At 36.2% G+C, this 27,383-nt stretch overlaps 1 protein-coding gene across 1 annotated transcript in view; it reads left to right on the forward strand.

Moving 5' to 3' along the window:
• PIGK (phosphatidylinositol glycan anchor biosynthesis class K) overlaps positions 1-27,383 on the forward strand; it is a 129,909-nt gene that overhangs the window by 95,292 nt on the left and 7,234 nt on the right. Inside the window, exon 10 of the mRNA XM_003260224.3 lies at positions 2,428-2,512. Within this exon, the coding sequence (XP_003260272.1) occupies positions 2,428-2,512 (85 nt within the window). The remainder of the gene's footprint in view (positions 1-2,427; positions 2,513-27,383) is intronic.

Consider the following 27,383-nt stretch of genomic DNA (forward strand, 5'->3'; position numbering starts at 1 on the left):
GGTTATATGATTTGCAAAAAGTTTCTCCCATTCTGTAGACTGTTTTTTCATTCTTGATTGTGTCCTTTGAAACAAAAGAATCTTAAAATTTGATGATGTCTATACAGTTTGTCTGGTTTTCCTTTTGTTGCTGCGTGTGTATGTGTGTGTGTGTGTGTTTTGTTTTTTTTTTTTGAGACAGACTCTTGCTCTGTCTCCCAGGCTGGAGTGCAGTGGCGCAGTCTTGGCTCTCTGTGACCTCCATCTCCCGTGTTCAAGCAGTTCTCCTACCTCAGCCTCCCAAGCAGCTGGGACTACAGGTGCGCACCACCACGCCTGGCTAATTTTTGTATTTTTAGTAGAGACGAGGTTTCACCGTGTTGGCCAGGCTGGTCTTGAACTCCTGACCTCAAGAGATCCACCCGCCTCGGCCTCCCAAAGTGCTGGGATTACAGGCATGAGCCACTGTGCCCAGCCTGTATGTGTTTTTTATACATAATGTAAATAAACTTTTAAAAGATACACTGTGAAATACTTTAAAGCAAGTTGTATTTTTTTTTGGTCAATGAGTACTTACTTTAGTTTATTTTTTAATTGAGGTAAAAATATCTAATGCTAGTAGATATTAGTTTTCTAGGATTGCCATAACAAAATACCAGAGACTGCATGGCTTAAACAACATAAATGTATTTCCTCACAGTCTGGAGGCTAGATGATGTCAGCAGGGTTGATTTCTCCTAAGGTCTGTCTCCTTGACATGTAGACAGCCATTTTCCTCTAGTGTCTTCATGTGATCTTTACTGTCTCGGTGTCCTACGCTCCTCCTCTTATAAGGATACCAGTCATATTTGAGTAGGATCAACCCTAATGACCTCGTGTAAGCTAATTACTACTTTAAAGACCCTGTCTACAAATACAGTCACGTTCTAAGATACTGGTGGTTAGGCTTCAAAATGTGAATTTTGGGGTTTGTTGAAGGGCACAATTCAGCCCATAACAAATACATAACATAAAACGTATCATTTTAATCATTTTTAAGTATACACTTTAGTGGCATTAAATACATTTATATTATTGTGTAACTATCACCCCCCCCATCCATCTTCATTACTTTTTTCATCTTGTGAACTGAACCTCTACCTGTTAAACAATTACTCCCCAGTGTCCCCTCCTCCCAGCTCCTGGCAGCCACCATTCTACTTTCTGTCTCCGTGAAACATGTTTTGAGGCAGTTTTTTTTTTTTTCATCATTAGTGAGAATCTTCAAAGTTCTCTCAAATTAAGCTAGCTATTTTTATGCAAATTCTGCAAGATATCCACAAACTTTTACCTAGATAAGAGGTTCTTGAAGCTCTTAAATCATATGAAAAGTTTTGTCTTTTTTTATATATCTGCCTTTTTCATGGGAGAGATCCTAGAGTTCTCATTAGATTCCTTAACTGAAGCCCTAGAGACTTAGCCAATCTTGTTTCATTTATTTTTCAAGATAATTAAAATTTAGTGATTTTTAAGTTGATAAGCTGATGTGTAATTCACAGAAAAGGCAAAAGGAAGTTTAAATGTTTTTAGGTTTTATTGTCTTGAAATCAAATGTTTACTTGCTATTTCTGAAAGGGTCAATAATTTTAAAGATCATTATACTACATTTTCTTCATTTGAAAAGTTTTTAAATTTATTCTTTCATATTGTCCTAGCTATGGATTATATCAGCTTTGTATCTCATTGTACATGTAGATATTAGAAATATTGTCTATAAAATAACATCTCAGAATTATTTTTATTTCATTTTATTCATATATTCATTATTCAGTCAACAAACATTTGAGTCTTTTTGATAAATATTAGATATACAAAGAAGAAAAAGACATGGTTTTCATCTTCAAGGAAGTGCAAATAAAATACCTAGATGGCTATAAACAAATTAATATATTAAAAAGAAGAATAAATAAAGAAGAGAATTGGTGGTTGGTCCAAACAGATACAACAGCATGGGGAAACTGAGAGACTCCTGGAGGTGCAAGGCCCAGTGGGGTTTGGCCAGTAGTTAAATATAACTAAAACAGTAGACTGTTAAGTAGAGAAAGGGTTGCTGGATATGAGGCTTGAGTTTGGTTGGAGCCAGCTTTTGAAGACCTGTAAGTGCTATGAAAGAAACACCCTCTTTTGGACAGAGAATTCTGAAACATTTTTTCTCAGAGAAAGACAGGATCTGAGAACATTAAGTGATGCTAGCTCATTTTATTGCATAGTTACTTAATGTAGTCTGAATACTTTTATAGTCATTTAAAATTTTTCAATGGTAGTGTTTCAAAGATTATTGATACTGATTATTTCAAAAACTTAAATATATGCATTTTACTATATTTCATATTTGACATATTTAAATATTTGCTATATTTCAAAATAGTATTTTCCTTAGCTTTGTGTTTTTAAATTCTGTTTTTCCAGCTATAAGGAAGACCAGATGGATGAGGAACTAATGGAACCTCTGAAATATGCTGAACAACTTCCTGTAGCTCAGATAATACACCAGGTTTGCATTTCATTTTATTCTTTGGAAAGAAACAAGATTTTAAATCTCTGAAAAGTAATTGCTTTTGTTAGGTTTTTCAGAATCAATGTGCTATAGCTGAAAGGCATTCTGGGCTGTCTATCCCTATTTAGACCACCCCTATTACAGTTGAAAGTCCTATTCAAAGCACAATATTAAAAAGCTACTTGCTGTTTAACACTAGAATTCTTACTTACATAAAATATGAGATAAAATAAGGATTATCTTTTGTGCATTATTTAACTACAAAATTTAATTTCAGAAAACTTTCCCTTTGACCCATTGTGTATAGTACTTAGTGACAAGGAAAAAGAGCTGCAAAAATATCATTGAGTGTAATTTTTTGGAGTCACTAAAAAGAGAAAACAATCTTGTCCTGCATCCTTTACCCCGCCCAATTATCAACCCTTGTAAAGTGTAATTCTGCATGTCATGTGGGCAATTTGTTCATTTCCAATTATAATGATTTTATCATCCTTTCTACATAACTGTAATCGTTGAGAAGGCAGTGTTATAAGCATGTAAGCTTAGACTTTGTACTATAATTTGACAGCATATAACCTCTGCCCTGCTGGGCCAGAATCTAATAATTTTAAATGGTCTGTTGACTAGAGTTATAGCCTTTAGACCTAGCAGAGATTTCAGAACCTTACATATTATAGTACCTATTAAAAGCCCTTAAATGGCAGAGTTTCTCAGAATTGTTATGAATGTTGATTGTTATTGTGAGTTTTTCCATATGCCTTTTTCCATCAAAATAATTTTTATTTAGTTGATATGTATTGATTAGAAGTGCCAGTTTGAACTTTATTAAAAGAAACAGAGGCTTTTACTTTAAAATGTTGGCTATATATATTTTTCATTGACATTAAAATTTAGTATTGCAATTCTGTGAGAAATTACAAAAAATGATCAGAAATTTGCACCTTTGGGAAGCTCGTCTGTGCTTGGTAATCAGGTCCAGTTTATATGTCAGGAATTCCCTAGTGTTGTCAGAGCTTAAATGACCTAACAGTCTGCAAATGTCACATTTAAAATTCTGTCTTCATGCGTGACTCTCAGCATAAATGAATTAAACAGCAGAGCAGGCAGCAAGTCAATATGTTCTTAACGGTAAGAGTGAGCAATGAAACAGTTTGTGGTTTGCTCAGAATAGGTAAATAGAATCTGCCCAGAACAGTTCACCTAGAATAAAATCTGAAAGAGGAAACAAGAATTAACCTTTAAGATGGTTGACCAGATGAAATGTCAGTAATATTTTTATAGCGTGGATGAACCAATAAACTACCTGGTTTATGTAACAGCTGCATTTGGCTGTTATACACTGTGTGAATTCCAAGATAAAAAATTTTTGACCCTGGTGAAAATTCTAGATTGTGATTTTTTTGGCAGTACAAGAGACTTTGTTAATTTTAACACTGAATTACAAACATTATATTAAAATTCAGTAGCAGTTGATTTTACTAAATACCTATCTTTAAGAAATTTTACACAATAGGACTTTATGTATTTTATTTTTATTGAATAAAATGAATTCTGTTCTCAGTTAAAGAGTATTCAGGACAGGTCATTGTTAATAGCAGACTCTTCATTTATTCCTTTTGTTATTTCCCTTTTTTGACAGTACTACAACTTAAGGACTGTTACCATTAGCCGGTCCAACTGGTCTTTTAGAAACATATGAGTTATGTTGCCAGAAATTAACTGATAAGTCCGTTATTTAAAAGCAAATTTTGGCCGGGCACGTGGTACCCCATGCCTATAATCCCAGCCCTTTGGGAGGCCGAGGTGGGTGGATCACTTGAGCCCAGGAGTTCAGGACCAGCCTGGGCAACATAACAAAACCCTGTGTCTACAAGAAATACAGAAAATTAGCTGGGCTTGGTGGTGCGTGCCTGTAGCCCCACCTACTCGGAGGCTGAGGTGGGAATATCTCCTGGGCCTGGGATCCAGATTGAGGCTACAGTGAGCTGAGATTGTGGCACTGCACTCCAGTCTGGGTGACAGAGTGAGACCCTGTCTCGATGAATGAATGAATGCATGCAACCTTTCTCCTAAGAGAATAGTAATACGTGTGATGATTAAGTTCAGCTAGTTTCACAAAAGCTTTTTGATCTATATCTAAATTACAGCATTATTGTAGTGTATAATCTCCCCCTGTAACTATTTCCATGAGAAATAATCTTATACTTTACCTATACCTGTTTTGGAGCACATGCCATTTCTATTTAAAATAGAGTTACTTATTTTTATGTCTTATATATCCTATTTTATCATCTTTCTAGACAGTCTCAGTTTCTTGATATTTCTTTTAGCATCTTGCTTTGTACTATGTATACATATCTCTAAATGGATAGATAACGTATTTTTAGTGGTATGTTGAAAGCCAGGACCACCTCTTTTCCCTACTACCCAGGCACCAGAAGCCAAGGACTCTCACTAGTAGCACAACTTAGAAGCTGCAGGAGAGATGGAGGCTTTCAAAGCAGGGACAGAGGCTGAAACAGAAGGAGAAACTTGAGAAATAGAAGAGAGAGGAATGAGCATCAGTCATTTCAGTAATTCATTTCTTGTGTGTGATATTTAAACTGCTTTTTACAATCAGGAGATAGCATTCTCACTACTACCATTTTATGCTGTCAAATTATTTACCATTTTTCTAGCCATCCTAGAAAATATGATTGTATACCTAGGAAACTCAGGCGACTCAAGTTATGAACAATAAAATTAATAAGAGAATGTGATGAGATAGCCAAATAAAATTGGCTTCTTAAATAAAATTGATAGCTTCTCTGTATTTGCAGTAAACACACAGAAATGAAAATGAGAAAATTTTTCTGTCACAGCAGTGAAGAGAACTATAAAATAATTACAATTAGATTTAACAAGTAAACCACAGACCTGTATAATAAGAATCATGGAAAGTACTATGTTTCAGAAACAGAAAGACATACCAAATAAACAACATGATGAAAGTATAAGTGTAAATTCTCTCAATTTAGCAATTCTAATTAGAGTGGAAACAAGTTTTTTTTTTAATGTTAGGAAAAAACGACCACATGATTTATGTGGAAGAACAAATGTCCAAGAATAACCAAAGAAAGTATGTAAGAGAGGCACTTGTTTTAGTGGATATCAGAATATTAGCCTAACGCAGCTGTAATCAGATAAATATTATATGGACAAAGGAATAGACAAGAGGATCAGTGGAACACATGGAGGAGTGAATTTCAAACTTTATGGATTCCAATTCATGATAAGAAATATTTATATGCATAATGACTTTTAATGTGTAGGGTGGTTCTGTCTCTCACAGTCCACTGACTCAAATGTTAATCTCCTTTAGCAACACCCCCACAGACACACCCAGGAACAATACTTTGCATTCTTCAGTCCAGTCAAGTGGACACTCAGTACTAACCATCACAAACCTGGATACCCTAATATGTATATGGTTTATATAAATGATAAAGGTGACATCACAGATCAATGGGACATTAAAAGATCATTCAATAAATTATGCTGAGACAATTAACTACTGGAGGGGGATACTGTGTTCTTGCATCATAATACATGGAAAAGTACATTCTAATAGGATTAAAGCTTAATGCAAAAAATGCGAAATGGCAAAACAATTAGAAAAGTATGTTGGCAAAATTTTTGGATAAGAACTTTCTAAGCATGAAAATTGTGGCAAAAACTACAAAGGAAAATTGACATATTTGACTTTGTAAAAATGTAAAATTTCTATACATCGAAATGAAAAGGCAAACCAGCCTGGGCAACAGAGTGAAACCCCATCTCTACAAAAAAAACATAAATTAACCAGGCATGGTGATGGGCACTTGTAATCGTAACTACTCAGGAGGATGAGGCAGGAGGATACCCTGAGCCCAGGAGTTTGAGGTTACAGTGAGCTGTGATCACGCCACTGTACTCCAGCCTGGGCAACAGAGTGAGATCCTGTCTCAAAAAGAAAGAAAGAAAAGAAAGGCAGATATCAAAGTGGAAAAATATTTTCCTCATGGAATTAACATCTTCATATATAAAGAGCTCTTACAGAATGACAAGAAAAAAACTGAACAGCCTAATGAACCTACATAAAGACTCACACAGACATGCCTCAAAAGTTGAAATAGCAGAGCATAATAAACTGATAAAAAACATGTTGATGTTCATTAATGATGTTAGAATTGTTTATTTTTATCAGAAAGTTTCATTTTTTTTAACTTCAAGCAAATATATGAAAAGTGGTAATACTCAGTGGTGCCTGAGGCAGTGATACTACTGGAGGAGAGTATAAATTGGCATAAATTGAGGGCACTGTGGTAATTGGTACCAACATTTGCAAGTATGTTTATAAACTAGTTAGGCATGACAGGTTGAAGACATATTTTTGTGCTTTACCCTTCTGAAGAACACTACTAAAATGAAAACAAAGACATAGATAAACCCCAAAAGACAAAGAAAATGGAAAAGAGAATGACAGATGAGAGTGGTAACACAATTTGGAAGGAGAAAAGTAGTTGGATAAATGATAACCAGTTTAGCAGAGTGGAAAAGCTGAGCCCTAACTTCCATCACACGGGAGCCCTGTAAGAATTTATACTGCAGAGCTCTGGGAAAGTAGGTACCAGGCACCTCAGAGGTTGGGTCCAAAGAGAAACACCCTCTTGTCCTCCTCCAAAGTGTCTTCCTCCTGTTTAGCTTTCAGAACACTGGAATTTAGGCTTATATTTTATTAGCAGAAGATTGAGGAATTCCTCTCCGAAGATACCAGTCAAACTAGAAAGCAATGGAGTGATGTCTTCAGAATTATGTGAGAAAATCATTTCCAACTTAAGGTTCTGTTCATTTCCAAATTATGGTTTAAGTATCATAAAATAGAGACATCCCAAGTCTCAATAGATAATTTTTCTTATTCATCCTTTGTCAAGAAGCTACTTGAGATATGATTCGTTAAATGAAAGAGCAAACCAAAAATCCTGAGGGGAAATTATCCAAGGCACAAGATATTGTGCCATCATGGTAAGATGCTAGTGAAATTCCCAAGTTTATGGTGAAGTGCATCCTGAGGTGACAATTGTGTAGAAGTTTAAAGAGTAAAGAGTAAAAATTGGCGCAAGACAATGAAGGTCTCCAAGATGGGTGTCTGCAGTCAGTGGAATGGTGGCAAATTATCTAACGTGTCTGACCATGTTAAAAGAGGTTTTAAAGTTGAGTAGATTTAGTTAGAGCAACATAGAAAATTAAGTGAACAGGGTAATGAAGCAACTATTAGTTTCAGTAGTAAAAGTTATGTTAATATAAGAAAAGATATATTATCAATATTTTATGTCTCAAACAATAGTTACATAGTTATAATTATGAAACAATTATTTAACGAAAATGTGTGACAGTGAGTGTGATGACTCGACTGTTCATATGATTACTCGACTGTACTATGGTATGAAAGGCATCAGCAGCATGGTGTGAACTCAGTAAACTAAGTACTGAACTTAAACCTCTCAGGAGTCTCTCTGTTCTTGGTCCTGATGACTATTATTTCTATTGTGACACTAAATTTATCTTTATTATCTCAGCTTCTTATATTAAGCAAGCATACACAGACACACACACACACACACACACACACACACACACACACACACTCACACAGACACGTTTAAACAGCTTGTTTAGAAACCTTTTGGTAGATGCTTGCCTGCTGGGGTTTAAGATGTGTGAGAAATTCGGCCAGGCGCGGTGGCTCATGCTTGTAATCCCAGCAATTTGGGAGGCCGAGGTGGGCGGATCATGAGGTCAGGAGATCGAGACCATCCTGGCTAACACGGTGAAACCCCGTCTCTACTAAAAACACAAAAAAATTAGCCGGGCGTGGTGGCGGGCGCCTGTAGTCCCAGCTACTCAGGAGGCTGAGGCAGGAGAATGGTGTGAACCCGGGAGGTGGAGCTTGCAGTGAGCTGAGATAGTGCCACTGCACTCCAGCCTGGGCGACAGAGCGAGACTATGTCTAAAAAAAAAAAAAAAAAAAGATGTGTGAGAGATTCAATTCTGGGAGTCACCATTATGAGTCAATTTTATCTTCATGAATTTAGGTCCCTCCACTAAGGCAGAGGCTCCGTGTAAACAAAGCTATAAACCCATGTATGCTTTAAAAAACTTTAACTTACTCAAATGTTATATATCAGTGAATACCTTGTCTTGGTGGAGAAATATCTATTGTTTTCCCCACTGTGTTCTTAACCATCTTCTAGGCTTTCTCTTGTTCCCCTTATTTCAGTTACAAGACCTCCTACAAATCCTTTAATATTTTGATAAGATTAGTAGATTGCAAGATTTCTATTTTTAATGCCCCTCTGCATACTGTACATGATGGTGGTACAGTATCACCTTACTATTCTCTTTTTTTAAGATAAGCTGCACAGAAGATTAGAGCTATGTATCCATTACAGATTTAGTTTCTTGGAGAGAAGTACTGGGCTCTCCTGTAAGACTCTTGCTTAAAACGCAGAAGATTATCTTGCAAAGTCTTGTTTCATCTGTTCTTTGTCACTCCGTTTTAGTCCTAGAGACAATTTTTTCCAGTGTAGCCAGTTCATACAGTATCCTGGTGTGTCCGTTGTTGCTCTTTGGGAGTATTCTAGGTATTTGGATGGGACAGTTCTTTCATTGTGCAGGACTGATGTGTGCATCGCAGGATGTTTGGCATCCCTTCTCCTTCCAAATACTGGTTGCCAGTAGCACTGCTTAGTCATTGTGATGCTAAAAAAAAATGCCCTCACCTTTTCTGAACTCCTCCCCACCTGTGGAATGCAGTACCACCTCAGGTTGAGGACCAATAAGGTAATTTGAATTATTTGCAGTCTCTGCCCATACACAAACATTTTATTTGTATAATTAGCCTCTTACTCTTGTAATTGGGATATTTCAAAATATGTATAGTTGAGAATCTCTTCTCACTTTTCTGCATTCTGAAATGTTGTCCTGGGCTCTGTAATTCTAGCTTCTTACATTATATGACATGGATTGTGGTAATTTTTCAATTCTTCTGTTTTTGTTTATCATTACTCTTCATGTTGTTCCACTGTTGCAATTTTGGCATTTTAGTGTTTTTCCATTACAGTAATACCTACCCCATTACAGCTAAACTTTACTAAAGGTTGACTGAAATGTCTATCAAGTAGAAATCTCTGCCACCTTCTTTTAAAAAATGTGCCTATTGAATTATCAATATCTGGAAACTCATCAAAAGGATGCTGAATCCCTAGCACTCTGTCTGCCTCAGGACTGACTTATATTGCTTTAAAATCTTGTAGAGCTTTCCCTAACCATAGCAACTTTAAAACTGATGTCTAGTGAAAAATAATACAGTTTTCATTTATTTTTATTCAAGTGATAAGGCAAGTAATGAAAACTAAACTTTTTGAAGGTCATGGGCTAATCTCTTAATATCAGATATGTTTTTAAATTAATATAAATTAACCTCAGCTTTCATATGATAACTTACTACAGCCACTTCCAAAAATGTCACTTATCAAGGAATAAATGCAAGGGTAAAGCTGTTTGAGAATGACAATCATCATTTTAATAATTATCTATCAACTTTTAAGTTTGAAAATTTTTGGTCCACCTACAAATTTGTCATTACATCCCTTTTCTGATATGTGAAATTTATGTAATAGAAATGGAAGTTGTGTCACTAGTCATAAGTATTCCCAAGCAGAAACAGATACCTGTTTTCACCAAATTTATAAAGATTTTTAAACTAAGAATAGTTGAGGAAGCATCTGTTTCTTTTCATTTTTGTTGTACAACTGTAAATAGGTGCAAAACGTATTTTACAGTTGATAATGATCACCCAAAAATAACTAGTACCATTGATGAAATTGTTCCCATGTTATACATGAATTAACTGAGGTTCAGAATAGTTTAAATAATTTGCCTAAGATCTTCCATCTTATAAGTGGGATAGCCAGTATTTGATTCTAGGTCTGTTTGACTCCAAAATTTATCTTCTTAATTACTGTGGTATACTTCCTCCTTATGAACATTTTTTCACAAAGGCTTTGTCTCCAGAAAATTTTGATGAAGGAGTTGTCAACAGGTGTAATTCATGTTCTGATTAATTGAAAACATATTTTGGAAGAATAAATATCAACAGCTTTAGTTCAAAATTCTTCAGCAAATGAGTATCCATTTATTTAGATGCTGGGCTAAAGAGAGTCACCTTCTCAATGCTGTTTGCAATTGCTTTCTTCACCCCAGCTGCACTTGACTTCCCAAAGAGGGTTTAAGACATGTAGAGATATGAAGAGATGTGGATTCAAAAAATGATAGGGGAGAGTGCTAAAGATTAGCTTTGCTTATTTAAAATTTTGCCTATGGATGGCTCACTTGAAAAGAGAAAGTTTTTGCTATGTGGTCACCTATCCTGAGGTTCCATGTAGTTTAAATGGTGCAATGGCCTTAAGAATTTAATAGGCATTTGTGAACTATCTGGATAATCTAACCACCATTCATAACATGATTTTCAATAAAATCATTTTTAATTTCCATAAAACTGATGATAAGGAGAATGTTTAGAATATAACGCATTCACTGGTTGAAGATTGCCTGTACTATTTTTTTTTAATCTCTTCCCCACTACTGTGGGGAGCTCATAGTGGAATGTCCAAAGTTGTGAGAAAAATGAGTGTCAAAGAGCCTTGATGAGCATTAACTTATGAGTGGACCTTGAATACTTGAGAATTAGCTATATACAACTAAAACAATTAGTAATTAAAAACAACTAGACAGATACACATCTTCACAAGTCATAGTAATTTAGAGTTCATCACATTTAGAATGCAAACATCCCTAAAGAATATTAGACATTTGACCCTTTGTATTACTTTGAATATTAAGATACTTGGTAGTAATTAACTTTTCTCCCTTTCTATTACATCTTCATCAACTTAGTTACTAAGAAAGAGGCTTTCAGAAAAGTTTTTGGTGCTTCTTCACAAATAATATGTAATTTTTCTTTTTTAAAATTTTTTTATAAATATTAAAGACATTAAATATGCTTTATAATAGATTTTGATTTTAATAAGACATGATAGAATCATAATGACTGTTCTAAATTGAGTTTTGATCCTTTAAAGTTCATTGTAATTTTGTAAATATGCCAAATATGAAGAATGTTTTCTTTTTCTGTTGTCCCTTATGCCAAAATGTATCACATAGCGTCTGATATATTATTAGGTTTTTCTAACTGTATTTGTTTTAAGGGCGAAGTGTAAACCATAGTGTTACGAGCATATGTATGCTTTGCTGGAGGATTGTTGGTTTTTAATAAATGTTGACTTTCTGGAAGTTGAGGTAAGCAGTACTGAAAGTGAGAAAATGGGCCATTTTCAGCTCCAGGGAATGGAAAAGTGGTGCTTCTTGGTTCTCTAGCTGTATATTTGTACCTGCTTTTAAGGCAGAGAAACTGTACAGGGTAAAAAGGGTGCATTATACAGTGAAGAAAATAGAATGAAATTACTCATGCCCATCGCATCCTGTTTTTCTAGTGGGATGGTTTTGACTTACAACGTAATAAGGTAAGTTAACATCTTAGTTAAAGGAAAGAAAAAGATAGGCATATAATAACAAACTGATAAAAGAAAAAAGTGAGGAAAATACATCGTTACTTTTATCAGTTTGTTATTATATGCCTATCTTCATATCACTGAAATCCAGGGATCCACCAAAAACATTACCAGAAGTATCACTGGTAACGGGGGATCTCTTCTCATATAGATACAGAAACTGACTGGATAGAGACAAACTAAAACACAGTTCCCTTCAGCCTCATGCTATATTCTTGGCAGTAGTTTAGATACTGACTTGCAACTGATCGAAATAATGTAACTAGGAGTTAGTTAATCTGCCATCTAAGTTGACCTGAAATCACCTTAATGTGCTTGCTGCTAAGAGTTAAGATTATCATTCTCTTTAAAACTGGTATATGCATGTCAGAAAAGTCACATTTTATATTAAAGGAATCAATATCTTTAGTTACAGATTTTTAACATTCAGGGTTAACTTTCATTTTATCACACCTGTCATGTTTAGGGGGTAACTTGTGTATTATTATGTCAGTTATCTCAGATTATAATTTCTGATCATTCTTAGATAAACACAGACTTTCCTTTAAAAAACTATTTTACTTTAATCTGCACTCATATATATTTAGCAGTGCCTAATCAGTGTATTTAATTATTTGATTTTGTGTATCTTTTTTATTTACCAATTCTATATCCAAGGCTATTAATACTTTGCGAAGACAGAATAGTATCCATCTTACCTAGTTTTGATTAACTAAGGTGTTTCTAGTTTAAAATATGCCAATAGATATCTTAGTCTTGTGAAATAATTAATGTTTACTTTTTAAATTTCTTCATTATTTTATTTTATTTTATTTTTTATTATTATACTTTAACTTCTAGAGTACATGTGCACAATGTGGAGGTTTGTTACATATGTATACATGTGCCATGTCGGTGTGCTGCACCCACCCATTAACTCGTCATTTACATTAGGTATATCTCCTAAGGCTAACTAACCCTCCCCCTTCCCTCCACCCCACAACAGGCCCCAGTGTGTGATGTTCCCCTTCCTGTGTGCAAGTGTTCTCATTGTTCAATTCCCACCTATGAGTGAGAACATGCGGTGTTTGGTTTTTTGTCCTTGCGATAGTTTGCTGAGAATGATGGTTTCCATCTTCATCCATGTCCCTACAAAGGACAGGAATTCAACATTTTTTATGGCTGCATAGTATTCCATGGTGTATATGTGCCACATTTTCTTAATCCGGTCTATCATTGTTGGACATTTGGGTTGGTTCTAAGTCTTATTGTGAATAGTGCCGCAATAAACATACGTGTGCATGTGTCTTTATAGCAGCATGATTTATAATCCTTTGGGTATATATCCGGTAATGGGATGGCTGGGTCAAATGGTATTTCTAGTTCTAGATCCCTGATGAATCCCCACACTGTCTTCCACAATGGTTGAACTAGTTTACAGTCCCACCAACAGTGTAAAAGTGTTCCTATTTCTCCACATCCTCTCCAGCACCTGTTGTTTCCTGACTTTTTAATGATGGCCATTCTAACTGGTGTGAGATGGTATCTCATTGTGGTTTTGATTTGCATTTCTCTGATGGCCAGTGATGATGAGCATTTTTTCATGTATCTGTTGGCTGCATAAATGTCTTCTTTTGAGAAGTGTCTGTTGATATCCTTTACCCACTTGTTGATGGGGTTGTTTTTTTCTTGTAAATTTGTTTGAGTTCATTGTAGATTCTGGATATTAGCCCTTTGTCAAATGAGTAGATTGCAAAAATTTTCTCCCATTCTGTAGGTTGCCTGTTCACTCTGATGGTAGTTTCTTTTGCTGTGCAGAAGCTCTTTAGTTTAATTAGATCCCATTTGTCTATTTTGGCTTTTGTTGCCATTGCTTTTGGTGTTTTGGTCATGAAGTCCTTGCCCATGCCTATGTCCTGAATGGTATTGCTTAGGTTTTCTTCTAGAGTTTTTATGGTTTTAGGTCTAACATTTAAGTCTTTAATCCATGTTGAATTAATTTTTGTATAAGGTGTAAGGAAGGGATCCAGTTTCAGCTTTCTACATATGGCTAGCAAGTTTTCCCAGCACCATTTATTAAATAGGGAATCCTTTCCCCTTTTCTTGTTTTTGTCAGGTTTGTCAAAGATCAGATGGTTGTAGATGTGTGGTATTATTTCTGAGGGCTCTGTTCTGTTCCATTGGTCTATATATCTGTTTTGGTACTAGTAGCATGCTGTTTTGGTTACTGTAGCCTTGTAGTATAGTTTGAAGTCAGGTAGTGTGATGCCTCCAGCTTTGTTATTTTGGCTTAGGATTGTCTTGGCAATGCGGGCTCTTTTTTGGTTCCATATGAACTTCAAAGTAGTTTTTTCCAATTCTATGAAGAAACTCATTGGCACTTGATGGGGATGACATTGAATCTATAAATTACCTTGGGCAGTATGGCCATTTTCACGATATTGATTCTTCTTATCCATGAGCATGGAATGTTCTTCCATTTGTTTGTGTCCTCTTTTATTTCATTGAGCAGTGGTTTGTAGTTCTCCTTGAAGAGGTCCTTCGCATCCCTTGTAAGTAGGATTCCTAGGTATTTTATTCTCTTTGAAGCAATTGTGAATGGGAGTTCACTCATGATTTGGCTCTCTGTTTGTCTGTGATTGGTGTACAAGAATGCTTGTGATTTTTGCCCATTGATTTTGTATCCTGAGACTTTGCTGAAGCTGCTTATCAGCTAAGGAGATTTTGGGCTGAGACAATGGGGTTTTCTAGATATACAATCATGTCATCTGCAAACAGGGACAATTTGACTTCCTCTTTTCCTAATTGAATACCCTCTATTTCTTTCTCCTGCCTGATTGCCCTGGCCAGAACTTCCAATACTGTGTTGAATAGGAGTGGTGAGAGAGGGCATCCCTGTCTTGTGCCAGTTTTCAAAGGGAATGCTTCCAGTTTTTGCCCATTCAGTATGATATTGGCTGTGGGTTTGTCATAAATAGCTCTTATTATTTTGAGATCTGTCCCATCAATACCTAATTTATTGAGAGTTTTTAGCATGAAGGTTGTTGAATTTTGTCAAAGGCCTTTTCTGCATCTATTGAGATAATCATGTGGCTTTTGTCTTTGGTTCTGTTTATATGCTGGATTACATTTATTGATTTGCATATGTTGAACCAGCCTTGCATCCCAGGGATGAAGCCCACTTGATCATGGTGTATAAGCTTTTTGATGTGCTACTGGATTCGGTTTGCCAGTATTTTATTGAGGATTTTTGCATTGATGTTCATCAGGGATATTGGTCTAAAATTCTCTTTTTTTGTTGTGTCTCTGCCGGGCTTTGGTATCAGGATGATGCTGGCCTCATAAAATGAGTTACGGAGGAGTCCCCCTTTTTCTATTGATTGGAATAGTTTCAGAAGGAATGGTACCAGCTCCTCCTTGTACCTTTGGTAGAATTCGGCTGTGAATCCATCTGGTCTTGGACTTTTTTTGGTTGGTAAGCTATTAATTATTGCCTCAATTTCAGATCCTGTTATTGGTCTATTCAGAGATTCAACTTCTTCCTGGTTTAGTCTTGGGAGGGTGTATGTGTCGAGGAATTTATCCATTTCTTCTAGATAAAAAGGTTAGATGAATGGCTAAGTAGAATAACCAATGTAGAGAAGTCCTTGAATGACCCGTTGGAGCTGAAAACCATGGCACAAGAACTATGTGAGAAAGGCACAAGCTTCAGTAGCCAATTCGATCAGCTGGAAGAAAGGGTATCAGTGATTGAAGATCAAATGAATAAAATGAAGTGAGAAGAGATGTTTAGAGAAAAAAGAATAAAAAGAAACGAACAAAGCCTCCAAGAAATATGGGACTATGTGAAAAGACCAAATATACGTCTGATCGGTGTACCTGAAAGTGACGGGGAGAATGGAACCAATTTGGAAAACACTCTGCAGGATATTATCCAGGAGAACTTCCCCAACCTAGCAAGGCAGGCCAACATTCAAATTCAGGAAATACAGAGAACGCCACGAATATACTCCTCGAGAAGAGCAACTCCAAGACACATAACTGTCAGATTCACCAAAGTTGAAATGAAGGAAAAAATGTTAAGGGCAGCCAGAGAGAAAGGTTGGGTTACCCACAAAGGGAAGCCCATCAGACTAACAGCTGATCTCTCAGCAGAAATTCTACGAGCCATAAGAGAGTGGGGCTGATATTCAACATTCTTAAAGAAAAGAATTTTCAATCCAGAATTTTATATCCAGCCAAACTAAGGTTCATAAGTGAAGGAGAAATAAAATCCTTTACAGACAAGCAAATGCTGAGAGATTTTTGTCACCACCAGGCCTGCCTTACAAGAGCTCCTGAAGGAAGCACTAAACATGGAGAGGAACAACCAGTATCAGCCACTGCAAAAACATGCCAAATTGTAAAGACCATCGATGCTAGGAAGAAACTGCATTGACTAACGAGCAAAATAACCAGCTAACATCATAATGACAGGATCAAATTCACACATAACAATATTAACCTTAAATGTCAATGGGCTAAATACTCCAATTAAAAGACACAGACTGGAAAATTGGATAAAGAGTCAAGACCCATCAGTGTGCTGTATTCAGGAAACCCATCTCATGTGCAGAGACACACATAGGCTCAAAATAAAGGGATGGAGGAAGATCTTCCAAGCAAACGGAAAATAAAAAAAGGCAGGAGTTGCAATCCTAGTCTCTGATAAAACAGACTTTAAACCAACAAAAATCAAAAGAGACAAAGAAGGCCATTACATGATGGTAAAGGGATCAATTCAACAAGAAGAGCTAACTATCCTAAATATATATGCACCCAACACAGGAGCACCCAGATTCATAAAGCAAGTCCTTAGAGACCTACAAAGAGACTTAGACTCCCACACAATCATAATGGGAGACTTTAACACCCCACTGTCAACATTAGACAGATCAACGAGACAGAAAGTTAACAAGGATATCCAGGAATTGAACTCAGCTCTGCACCAAGCGGACCTAATAGACATCTACAGAACTCTCCACCCCAAATCAACAGAATATACATTCTTCTGAGCACCACATCACACTTATTCCAAAATTGACCACATAGTTGGAAGTAAAGCACTCCTCAGCAAATGTAAAAGAACAGAAATTATAACTAACTGTCTCTCAGACCACAGTGCAATCAAACTAGAACTCAGGATTAAGAAACTCACTCAAAACCACTCAATTACATGGAAACTGAACAACCTGCTCCTGAACGACTACTGGGTCCTTAATGAAGGCAGAAATAAAGATGTTCTTTGAAACCAGCGAGACCAAAGTCACAACATACCAGAATCTCTGGGACACATTTAAAGCAGTGTGTAGAGGGAAATTTATAGCACTAAATGCCCACAAGAGAAAGCAGGAAATATCTAAAATTGACACCCTAACATCACAATTAAAAGAACTAGAAAAGCAAGAGCAAGCATATGCAAAATCTAGCAGAAGGCAAGAAATAACTAAGATCAGAGCAGAACTCAAGGAGATAGAGACACAAAAAACCCCTCAAAAACTCCCCATCAAAAAGTGGGCAAAGGACATGAACAGACACTTCTCAAAAGAAGACATTTATGCAGCCAAAAAACACATGAAAAAATGCTCATCATCACTGGCCATCAGAGAAATGCAAATCAAAACCACAGTGAGATACCATCTCACACCTGTTAGAATGGCCATCATTAAAAAGTCAGGAAACAACAGGTGCTGGAGAGGATGTGGAGAAATAGGAACACTTTTACACTGTTGGTGGGACTGTAAACTAGTTCAACCATTGTGGAAGTCAGTGTGGTGATTCCTCAGGGATCTAGAACTAGAAATACCATTTGACCCAGCCATCCCATTACTGGGTATATACCCCAAGGACTATAAATCATGCTGCTATAAAGACACATGCACATGTATGTTTATTGCGGCACTATTCACAATAGCAAAGAGTTGGAACCAACCCAAATGTCCAACAATGATAGACTGGATTAAGAAAATGTGGCACATATACACCATGGAATACTATGCAGCCATAAAAAATGATGAGTTCATGCCCTTTGTAGGGACATGGATGAAACTGGAAAACATCATTCTCAGTAAACTATCGTAAGGACAAAAAACCAAACACCGCATGTTCTCACTCATAGGTGGGAATTGAATAATGAGAACTCATGGACACAGGAAGGGGAACATCACACTCCGGGGACTGTTGTGGGGTGGGGGGAGGGGGGAGGGGCAGCATTAGAAGATATACCTAATGCTAAATGATGAGTTAATGGGTGCAGCAAAACAACATGGCACATGGATACATATGTAACAAACCTGCACATTGTGCACATGTACCCTAAAACCTAAAGTATAATAATTAAAAAAAAAAAACTCAGTGAATCCAGGAGCTGTTTTTTTTGAAAAGATCAACAAAATTGATAGACTGCTAGCAAGACTAATAAAGAAGAAAAGAGAGAAGAATCAAATAGACGCAATAAAAAATGATAAAGGAGATATCACTACCGATCCCACAGAAATACAAACTACCATCAGAGAATACTATAAACACCTCTACACAAATAAATTAATGTTTACTTTTAAAGGGTAGTGTTATTCAATCTGTAACATTGCTAGAGAGACATGTATAAATTATATATTGATATGTAGATGCTAAACATTTTCCTTGTGCTAAATAGCTGTATCTAGTATAACTAAAATGATCAACTAATTATTATAATAGACTATAAGCATTAGCGTGCTGTCTTCAACTAGTATATAGAAGCAGAAAAGGACTGTTTCAGGGTATTGTCATTGAGTAAACCACATAGAGGGCCTTTATCCATGGGAAAAATCATTATAAGTAGAGTATGGGAAAAGTAATTATAAGATTCATTTTTGTTGTACAAATATGTTAAACATTTGTATGACCACCATGACTAAAAGTGACTACTTTTGTTAAAAATACTTTTTCAAACTTTAGATAATTTATTTTAAAAGGAATGTTGTTTATGATCGTTTTTAATACAAGTAAGTAGTGTTCCAAAAAGTTAATTTGACTGAAATTAACTATTTTCTCCCAAGAGTGATTTCATTTAAGCACAGTGGGAGGCGTAATGATTTGTGCTTCAGCCTATGTATCTCAGAAGGAGGATGCCAGTCCTCCTTTTACACTTGAAAGCATGTGATGATTCTCTTGAGAGATCCATATTAAAGAAGTTAAAGAAATTCTGCCTAAAAACGAGGAGTTGGAATTTACCTTTTAAGTAGGAAAGTAACAAAATCCTGTTACAGTAAATTTAAAACTTTTCCCATTAACTGTTTGCCCATTTAGGAATATTTGCATAACTGTAAACAAGCATTAACTGCAAACAAGCATTATTCATTTTTGGTGTGTCGGTGGTTTTCTTTTGATACCATGTAAAATATAGTTTTAATGTACTTTTTGGATTTTTAACTTGGTGCATTTTCCGTATAATTCAAGATTAAGATTTTTAGTTTTTCTTTCAGCACTTTAAAGATGTCTTTCCGTTGTTTTCTGCTCTCCATGGTTTCTGACAGCCCAGCTTCAGTCATTCTTATTTTTGTTTCTCTGTAGCAAGGAACTACAAACTTTTTCTTAAAGGGCCAAATAGTAAATATTTTAGGCTTGTGGGCCACATGGTGTTTGTTACAACTACTCAGTTGTTGGTATAGTGTGAAAGCCCCAAAAGATAATGTGTAAATGAAATAGCATGGCTATGTTCCATCGAAACTTTAGTTATAAAAACAGATGTCCAGCATGTGTATTGTAGTTTACTGAACCCTGCTCTGTAAAAACAAATCCCTTTTTCTCTGACTGTTTTAAAGATATTCTCTGTCATTGTCAGTATTTTGATTATGCTGTCCCTTTGTGTTAGTTTTCTCTGTGTTTCTTCTGCTTGGTGTTGAGCTTTAGGGATCTGGTAGTTTCTAGTTTTCATGAAATTTGGAAAAATTTCAGCTATTATTGATAGAGGCAGGAGACAGAGAAATTCTAGGCAGATAGGGGTGGGTCCCTAGTGAAACCCCACCTTCAAGCCAAAAAAGCAAACAGCCTGAAACCCATGGCCCAAAGTTTGCCCACTCTCTCCCAATTGGTTCTTTCTGAATAATGCCTTTTTACCAATCAAATGTTGCCTTTTCCAAAACTACCTATGGCCTGCCCCCTGCCATCCTGTGCTTATAAAGACCCCAGATTCAGTTGGTAGGGAGGGAGATGGCTGGACTTCGAGGGAGACAGCTGAACTTAAGAAGAGATAACCTGACTTCAGGGAAGATGACGTGCCCTTTCTGTCCCCTCTCCAGCTCCCTTCACCGCTGAGAGCTGTTTTCATTGCTCAATAACATTCTCTACCTTCACCGTCCTTCAATTGTCTACACGACCTTATTCTTCTTGGACACCAGGCAAGAGCTCAGGACCCACCAAGTGTGGGTACCTAGAAAGGCTCTCACACCAGCCTTTTACCCTCGCTAGTAGAGGGCAGTCACCCCGTTGCTCCATGCACTGAGGCAAGAGGCCAACTGAGCCGCTAACACACCGCTGTCTACAGACAGCAGAACTAAGAGAACACTGTAACACCCACTCTGGGGCTTCAGAGTCGTGGGCACCCTCACCTGGGTGCTGCTGTTGGCCTTGCATGGAGCTTTCTCCTGCCAGTGCCTGGAACGGCCAGTCAGATCCCACACTCGCTCACTCACATGCTGCCTCCCACAAGGGGTTGAGCATGGTGGGCCGAGTAAACAGGGTGCCTCTGTTGCGAGTTTGGTGAAGGCGTGAGAAAATCCTGTGTCATTATTGGTTTTAGATATTTTTCTCCCTTCCTACTTGGGACTCCAATTAGGCAAATGTTATCCTGCTTGATATTTGCCATAGCTTATTTAGGCTCTGTTTATTTTTTTCTCTGCCCTTTTTCTTCTGTGCTTCATTATGAATAATTTCTATTGCTATTTTATTTGTTCTCTGATGTTTCTTTTCCAGTGTATTATCTGCTGTTAATTCCATCCAATGTATTTTTTATTTCATATGAAATGAAATTTCATATTTTTTTATCTCAAGATCTTATATGGGTCTTATTTAAATATTCTATTTCTCTCCTCATATGTTCATGTTTTTCTTTACATTTGATTTAAAATATATGCTTTCAGATCCCTGTCCATTGAAATAATCACCTTTTTCATTTTTTATTTATAAGTCTTTTTCTAGTAATTGTTTTTCCTCCTGGCTGTATGTCATATATCTGTTTTTTGCATGCCTGGATTTTTAAATTGGATGCTAGATGTTTTTAGTTTTTTTGTTGCTGTTAGCTGCTGGACTTTAGATTTTTGTTTTATTTATATAGTGAGTGATGAATTTTGTTTGAGGGTAAGTTTGATCACTTTAAGAATTGCTCTTAAGTTGTTACCAACAGATCCAGAGCAGTCTTTTTTTTTTTTTTTTTTTAAGATAGCCCCACTATCCTGATTTAGCCTCACTATAAGCTGTGACCTGATGCTTTTGTATCTTACAAGGTCTGTCCATTTCTCTAAGTGTGTACATGAACAATTCCCAACCCTGAAGGAGCTTTGGGAATTGTTTGGCCTTTTGATATTTTTTTCCCTTCTACCAGCTATAGGTAGTTTCTTGTCACGCATGCATAGATTAGAACTCTGCCAAAAATGCAAGTAGATTCCTCTGCAGATCTCTGGAGCTCCTTCGTGTATTTCTTTCTGTGCAGCTCCCTCCTCTTCTATCCTGCAAATTCTAACCACCTAAACCTCCCTGAATTCTAATTTGTGTCTCTTCCACTCAGGAAGACTGCCAGGCTGTGTTTGGGTCTCTTTTCTTGTGCTGTAGTTTGGAAACTGCCTACAGGCAATGAGCTTGGGGCAATTAAAGGACTCATTTGTTTCGTTTTTCTCAGGGATCAGAAAACTGGTGCAAATTGTCTAATGTCTGAAAACCATTGTTTATTACCTTTTGTCTGACTTTCTAATTGTTCAAGATGGGCAGATAATTCCTTAGCATTTAATCTGTCATAGGTGGAAGCATAACTCTGATTACCCCTAAACAGACACTGATAGACATTGTTGATAAATGAAGCTTTATTATTTATTTGAGGGGACTATGGGTTATTTTTCTTAGTTAAGAACTAAAAAATATATTCATTTACTTTGAACTTCAAATTCTTTTACATTTTTTTGAGTAGAAAAGAAAATCGTTATTGTCCCATAAATTACTTACCAATTACAAAGAGTAAAAATAGTAATTTTATTGTATTATAACTTGAAGGATGCCACCATAGCCAACATCACCAATAATGGAAAAAACTGATATTGTACGCCTCATAATGTGATACAATTAGGAATCAGTATTACTTACAAAGTATTTCTAATAAACAATATGCATAACCTGAATCTAATCATGAGAAAACATCAGAAAGATCCAAACTGAAGGGCATTTACACAAACAACTGGACTTTACTTTGATTTCTTGCTTCCTTCCCTCTTTCTTTCACCCTCAATGTTGAATCCTAGGATGAGTTATTTTCTTCAAAGTAAATTCAAGATGAATGCCATTGCCATCTGACGCTTATTTTATATACTAAAGAAGACTAGGATGGTATAAAACAAACAAAAAAAGCTCTCTATGAGAAAGAGCTCTCGGAAATTTAAATATAAAAGCTGAAATGTAAACATATAATAAACATCTGGACTATCTGCATCAAAAGCTTCTGCTGTTGTATGAATTTTCTATCACTGCTGTAACAAATTACCAAAATTTGGTGGTTTAAAACAACCCAGATGTATTATTTTACAGTTCTGAAGGTCAGCTGTCCAACAGGGGTCTCACTGGGCTAAAATCAAGATGTCAGTCATTTCTGGAGGGTGTGGGGAAGAATCAGTTTCCTTGCCTTATCAAGCTTCTAGAGACCACCCACATCCTATGGCTTATGACCCCTTTCCTCCACCTTCAAAGTCAGCCAGAGTCCCTTCTCAGGCTGTCACGGCTCTTGTTCTCCCTATTCTGCCTCCCTCTACACTGAAGAACACTTGTGATACTATTGGGCTCACCTAAATAATCCAGTATAATCTCACTATTTTAAGGTCAATGGATTAGCAAATTTAATTTCATCCATAATCTTCAATTTGAAAGCATAACACTCACAGTATTCGAGGGTGTTGCCTCTAGAAATATAATAGAATCCAAATAGTTAGGAGTGGTCACTAGGAAACTAAGCCTGGATGCCTCTTCAGTGGATGCCTCTCCTGTGGAGATTCTTGGATTTCATTAATCGCACAATGAAGTAATACATTGAAATGAGATCCACTGAATGGAATACCACAACAGGTCTTGCTGCCACCTTTGAATGTTTTCACCAACTGTAGTTACTTTGCCCAATTGGAAAGTCTTTTAACCTCCTCCATTGGAATTCCATCTTTTACATGATTTTAGAAGAATTTTTTTTGTGTGTGAGATGGAGTCTCACTCTGTCACCAGGCTGGAGTGCAGTGGCACCATCTCAGCTCACTGCAGCCTCTGCCTCCTGGATTCAAGCGATTCTCATGCCTTACCCTCCCGAGTAGCTGGGACTACAGGCGTGCACCACCATGCCCAGCTACTTTTTGTATTTTTAGTAGAGATGGGGTTTCACCATGTTGGCCAGGATGGTCTTGATCTCTTGACCTTGTGATTCACCCTCCTTGGCGTCTCAAAGTGCTGGGATTACAGGTGTGAGCCACCGCACCTGGCCAAAAGAATATTTTTTAATTTATGACTTCTCACTGTGGAATCCTAAAGTAGATTATACAGTTGATCACTATAATTCTTAATTTTTCCTTAAATCCTAAAACCAAGAACATTAATGAATTGGCATTTAATAGATGATGTTTATATTTGAGTATTTTATATTTCTTGTCTTCAAGAGGAAAATAATACATAACTAAGACAAATTGGCCTGTTGTATCCAGAGCTTGTGAGGACCTGATCAGGTTCAAAAATAGGTATCACAAACAGATCAAAATGTAGTAGAATCACACCCATATATTAACTGTAGTGTGAGATAATAAACCAAATATCACCAGTGCCCTGAAAAGAAGAAATTAATTCTTACTGGGGTATGAGAATAGACTTAACCTGGAGGTGAAATTTGAGGTAGGTCTTAGAGAATAATAAATAGGTATGGAAGACTAGGAAGAATTCAGCTATTTTTCTTCTTTTTTTTAAAACATAAAGTTAATGTCATAACTTTAAGTGTTATTCCACCCAGGGAACTCTGCCAACGATGCAAGTAGATTCCTTGCATATTTTTTTAGTATCAGATGTAATAAGTAGTTTCATGTCTTGTTCATGTATTGTTTATTCATCCAGGTTTGGCAAATTTGTTTGTGAATTAGTTTTGTTGGTGTATAACAAACTTAGTGATTTAAAACCATTATTATCTTGCACTTCCCATGAGTCAGGAGTCCAGGCATATCTTAGTCAGTTCCTCCGTTCAGGGTCTCACAAAGTTTTAATCAAGGTGTCCACCAGGACTGTAATCTTATTTGAGGCTCAGGGTTCTCTTCCAAGCCTACTAATTAGAAGAATTCAGTTCTTTGTAGGACTGAGGGTGTCAGTCAGTTGTAAAGGCTGTCTGCCATTCTGTGTCTGGCGCACTGTACAACACGGCCGCTTGATTCTGGGAGGCCAACAGGAGAGCATCTTGGCTACTTCGAATACATCTATCTTTCCAACTTCAGTGTCTGCTATCTAGACCTCCTTTTAAAGGGCTCATCTGATTAGATCAGTGCCTTATTTCCCACCTCTCTCCCTATGCCCTGGATAATCTTTTTTATTAACTGAGAATCAACTGATTAGGTACCTTAATTATATCCTCAGAATCCCTCATATGCCATATAATTCAGCCTACTCATAGGAGTGATAGTCCATCATATTCACAGGTCTTGTCCAGACTCAAGGGATAGGTATTATATAGGGCATTTATCCCAGGTTGAGGGAGTCTTAGAAGCTGTCTTACATTCTGCTTACCACAGTTTGACTTATACTATTAATATAATTAGAGGAATACAAATTGCATTTTATATAAAGGATATAGATGGACTGGAAATACTAATAAACCACTACTAATTAAATGTTGAACACAGCTATTTTCTGAAATAATTATAACTATAACCTTAGTAGATTGTTTTATACTTTCTGTCCTTAAAATACAATTTAACTAAACTCATATGCTCATTATACTTTTAAGAATCTCATTGAAACCTTGGAAATTTTCCATTTGCTTCCCAATAAATGTGTATAGTTTTCAAAATCCTAAGTTTTTTCTTTTTACATAATTTTAATACTTAGATCTGTGCTCTGTTAACTATTTTGAAAGTTATGTGGTAATGTTCTCCTAGCAACATGGAGGGGAAAGCTGAATACTATTCGCAATTGGAATTACAGTGTTGCTTAGTTACCTCTCTTTTAAATTTGAAATATTAGGCATTTCAGTAAGAGAGTAGCCCTTAAGCTTTTAAGTGTTTGCTTATAACATATTGCCGTGTTTTATGTACGCTTTTCACCTTTGTATTGTAACTTATTGTGAAAGTTTAAAAAAAGAGGAGTGCATTTAATGGCAGTCACTAGAGTACCTTAACTACATAAAATCAGTCATTTTTTAAAGAAGCTCTAATGGATACAAATGAAATTACAAGATATACTTTAATATTAACTTACCTCAAATGCAGCTATACTGCCAAATGCAATAATTATACCAATTTTGTCACTTGATTGTAAGTAAAATCATTGTAAAATGTTTAAAAGGTTACACATAGTGGTTTTAAAAATAGCAGTGTTGTCATATGTCAGCAATATCATTAAACACACACTGAAAAAGCACTTTATTACATTATGTTGCTGTTATGCTATCCGGGTTACTTTTTCTTAAAGTTGGATATCAGTAATAAACAGTGTTGCTGCAGTGCTTCTCCTATTTGGAAAGGAATGTATGAAGATTCTTCTAGGTGGATTCTTTCAATACAAATTTTTGCTGCATAATCCAATTTCTCCCCAAAATAACTAAAGTAAGACATACACATTATAGAAAACATTTTCAAAAGCTTAGGTGAGCATAGAGAAGAGATTTAAAACCAACTGTATCCCTGCTTCCCCCAGAAAAACAGTAAGACTTTAGTATATTTCCCTTCTTTGAATATTGTTATAGAAAAACATCATATTTCAGATTCAATTTACATCTTGTTTCCATTTTATTATTTCAGTATAAGCATCTCCAAATCATTAAAATTATTTGAAAATATTTTTATTAATATGTGGATGTACAATGTTTCCTGTATTATGTGACTATAGATTCCTTCCTGTTTTTTATTATGTAGCCACTGAGAAGAAAACCTTTGTGAGCATTTCCGAATTCCTTAATATAGATCCTAGAAGTGTTACAAATCCTAGGAATTAGAATAAATGAATATTTTAAAGACCTCTAAACATGTTAATGAGTTATTTTCCAGAAAAGTTGACTGTCCTTATTAACATTTACTGGTTTAATTGTAAGAAGAGAAAGAAATACTTAATATAGTGTGTTTATGATGAAGAAAAATGATTTTTTTCAAGTGTTAGCCATTTGTAATTATTCTTTTGTGAAAATATTTCCCTGTTCCATTTATTGATATACCCTCGTGTCTTACTGATTTGGGGGAGACCCTCATGTATTGAATTTATCCGCTTTTCTGTCATAAATTCCATTTATGTGCCTTTTAATTTGATTTCTATACATTTTGAAATACAGATCTTTCCAGAAACTTTTGTAAAAATCCCTTTACAGCCAGGCGTGGGTGGTAGTTCACCCTGGTAATCCTAACACTTTAGGAGGCCAAGGTGGGTGGAGGATTGCTTGAGCTCAGGAGTTTGAGACCAGCCAGGTCAACATGGCAAAACCCTGTCTCTGCCAAAAATACGAAAATTAGCCAGGCATGGTGGCACACACCTGTAGTCCTAGCTACTTGAGGGGGGTGCTGAGGCAGGAGGATCACTTGAACCTGGGAGATTGAGGAGTCTGCAGTGAGCTGAGATCATGCCACTGCACACCAGCCTATGTGACAAAGACCCTGTCTCAAAAAAAAAAAAAAAAAAAAAAAAATTTCCTCCACCTTCTCTTTATTTTCACTCACTGCTTTTAGGCTTATTAATACCCTTATCGTACAGATTCTCCTACATTTTATCTCTTTTTTTTCTTCTTCTATTTTTAC

This window comes from Nomascus leucogenys, chromosome 12, assembly GCF_006542625.1.
Source record: "Nomascus leucogenys isolate Asia chromosome 12, Asia_NLE_v1, whole genome shotgun sequence".
Lineage (NCBI taxonomy): Eukaryota > Metazoa > Chordata > Mammalia > Primates > Hylobatidae > Nomascus > Nomascus leucogenys.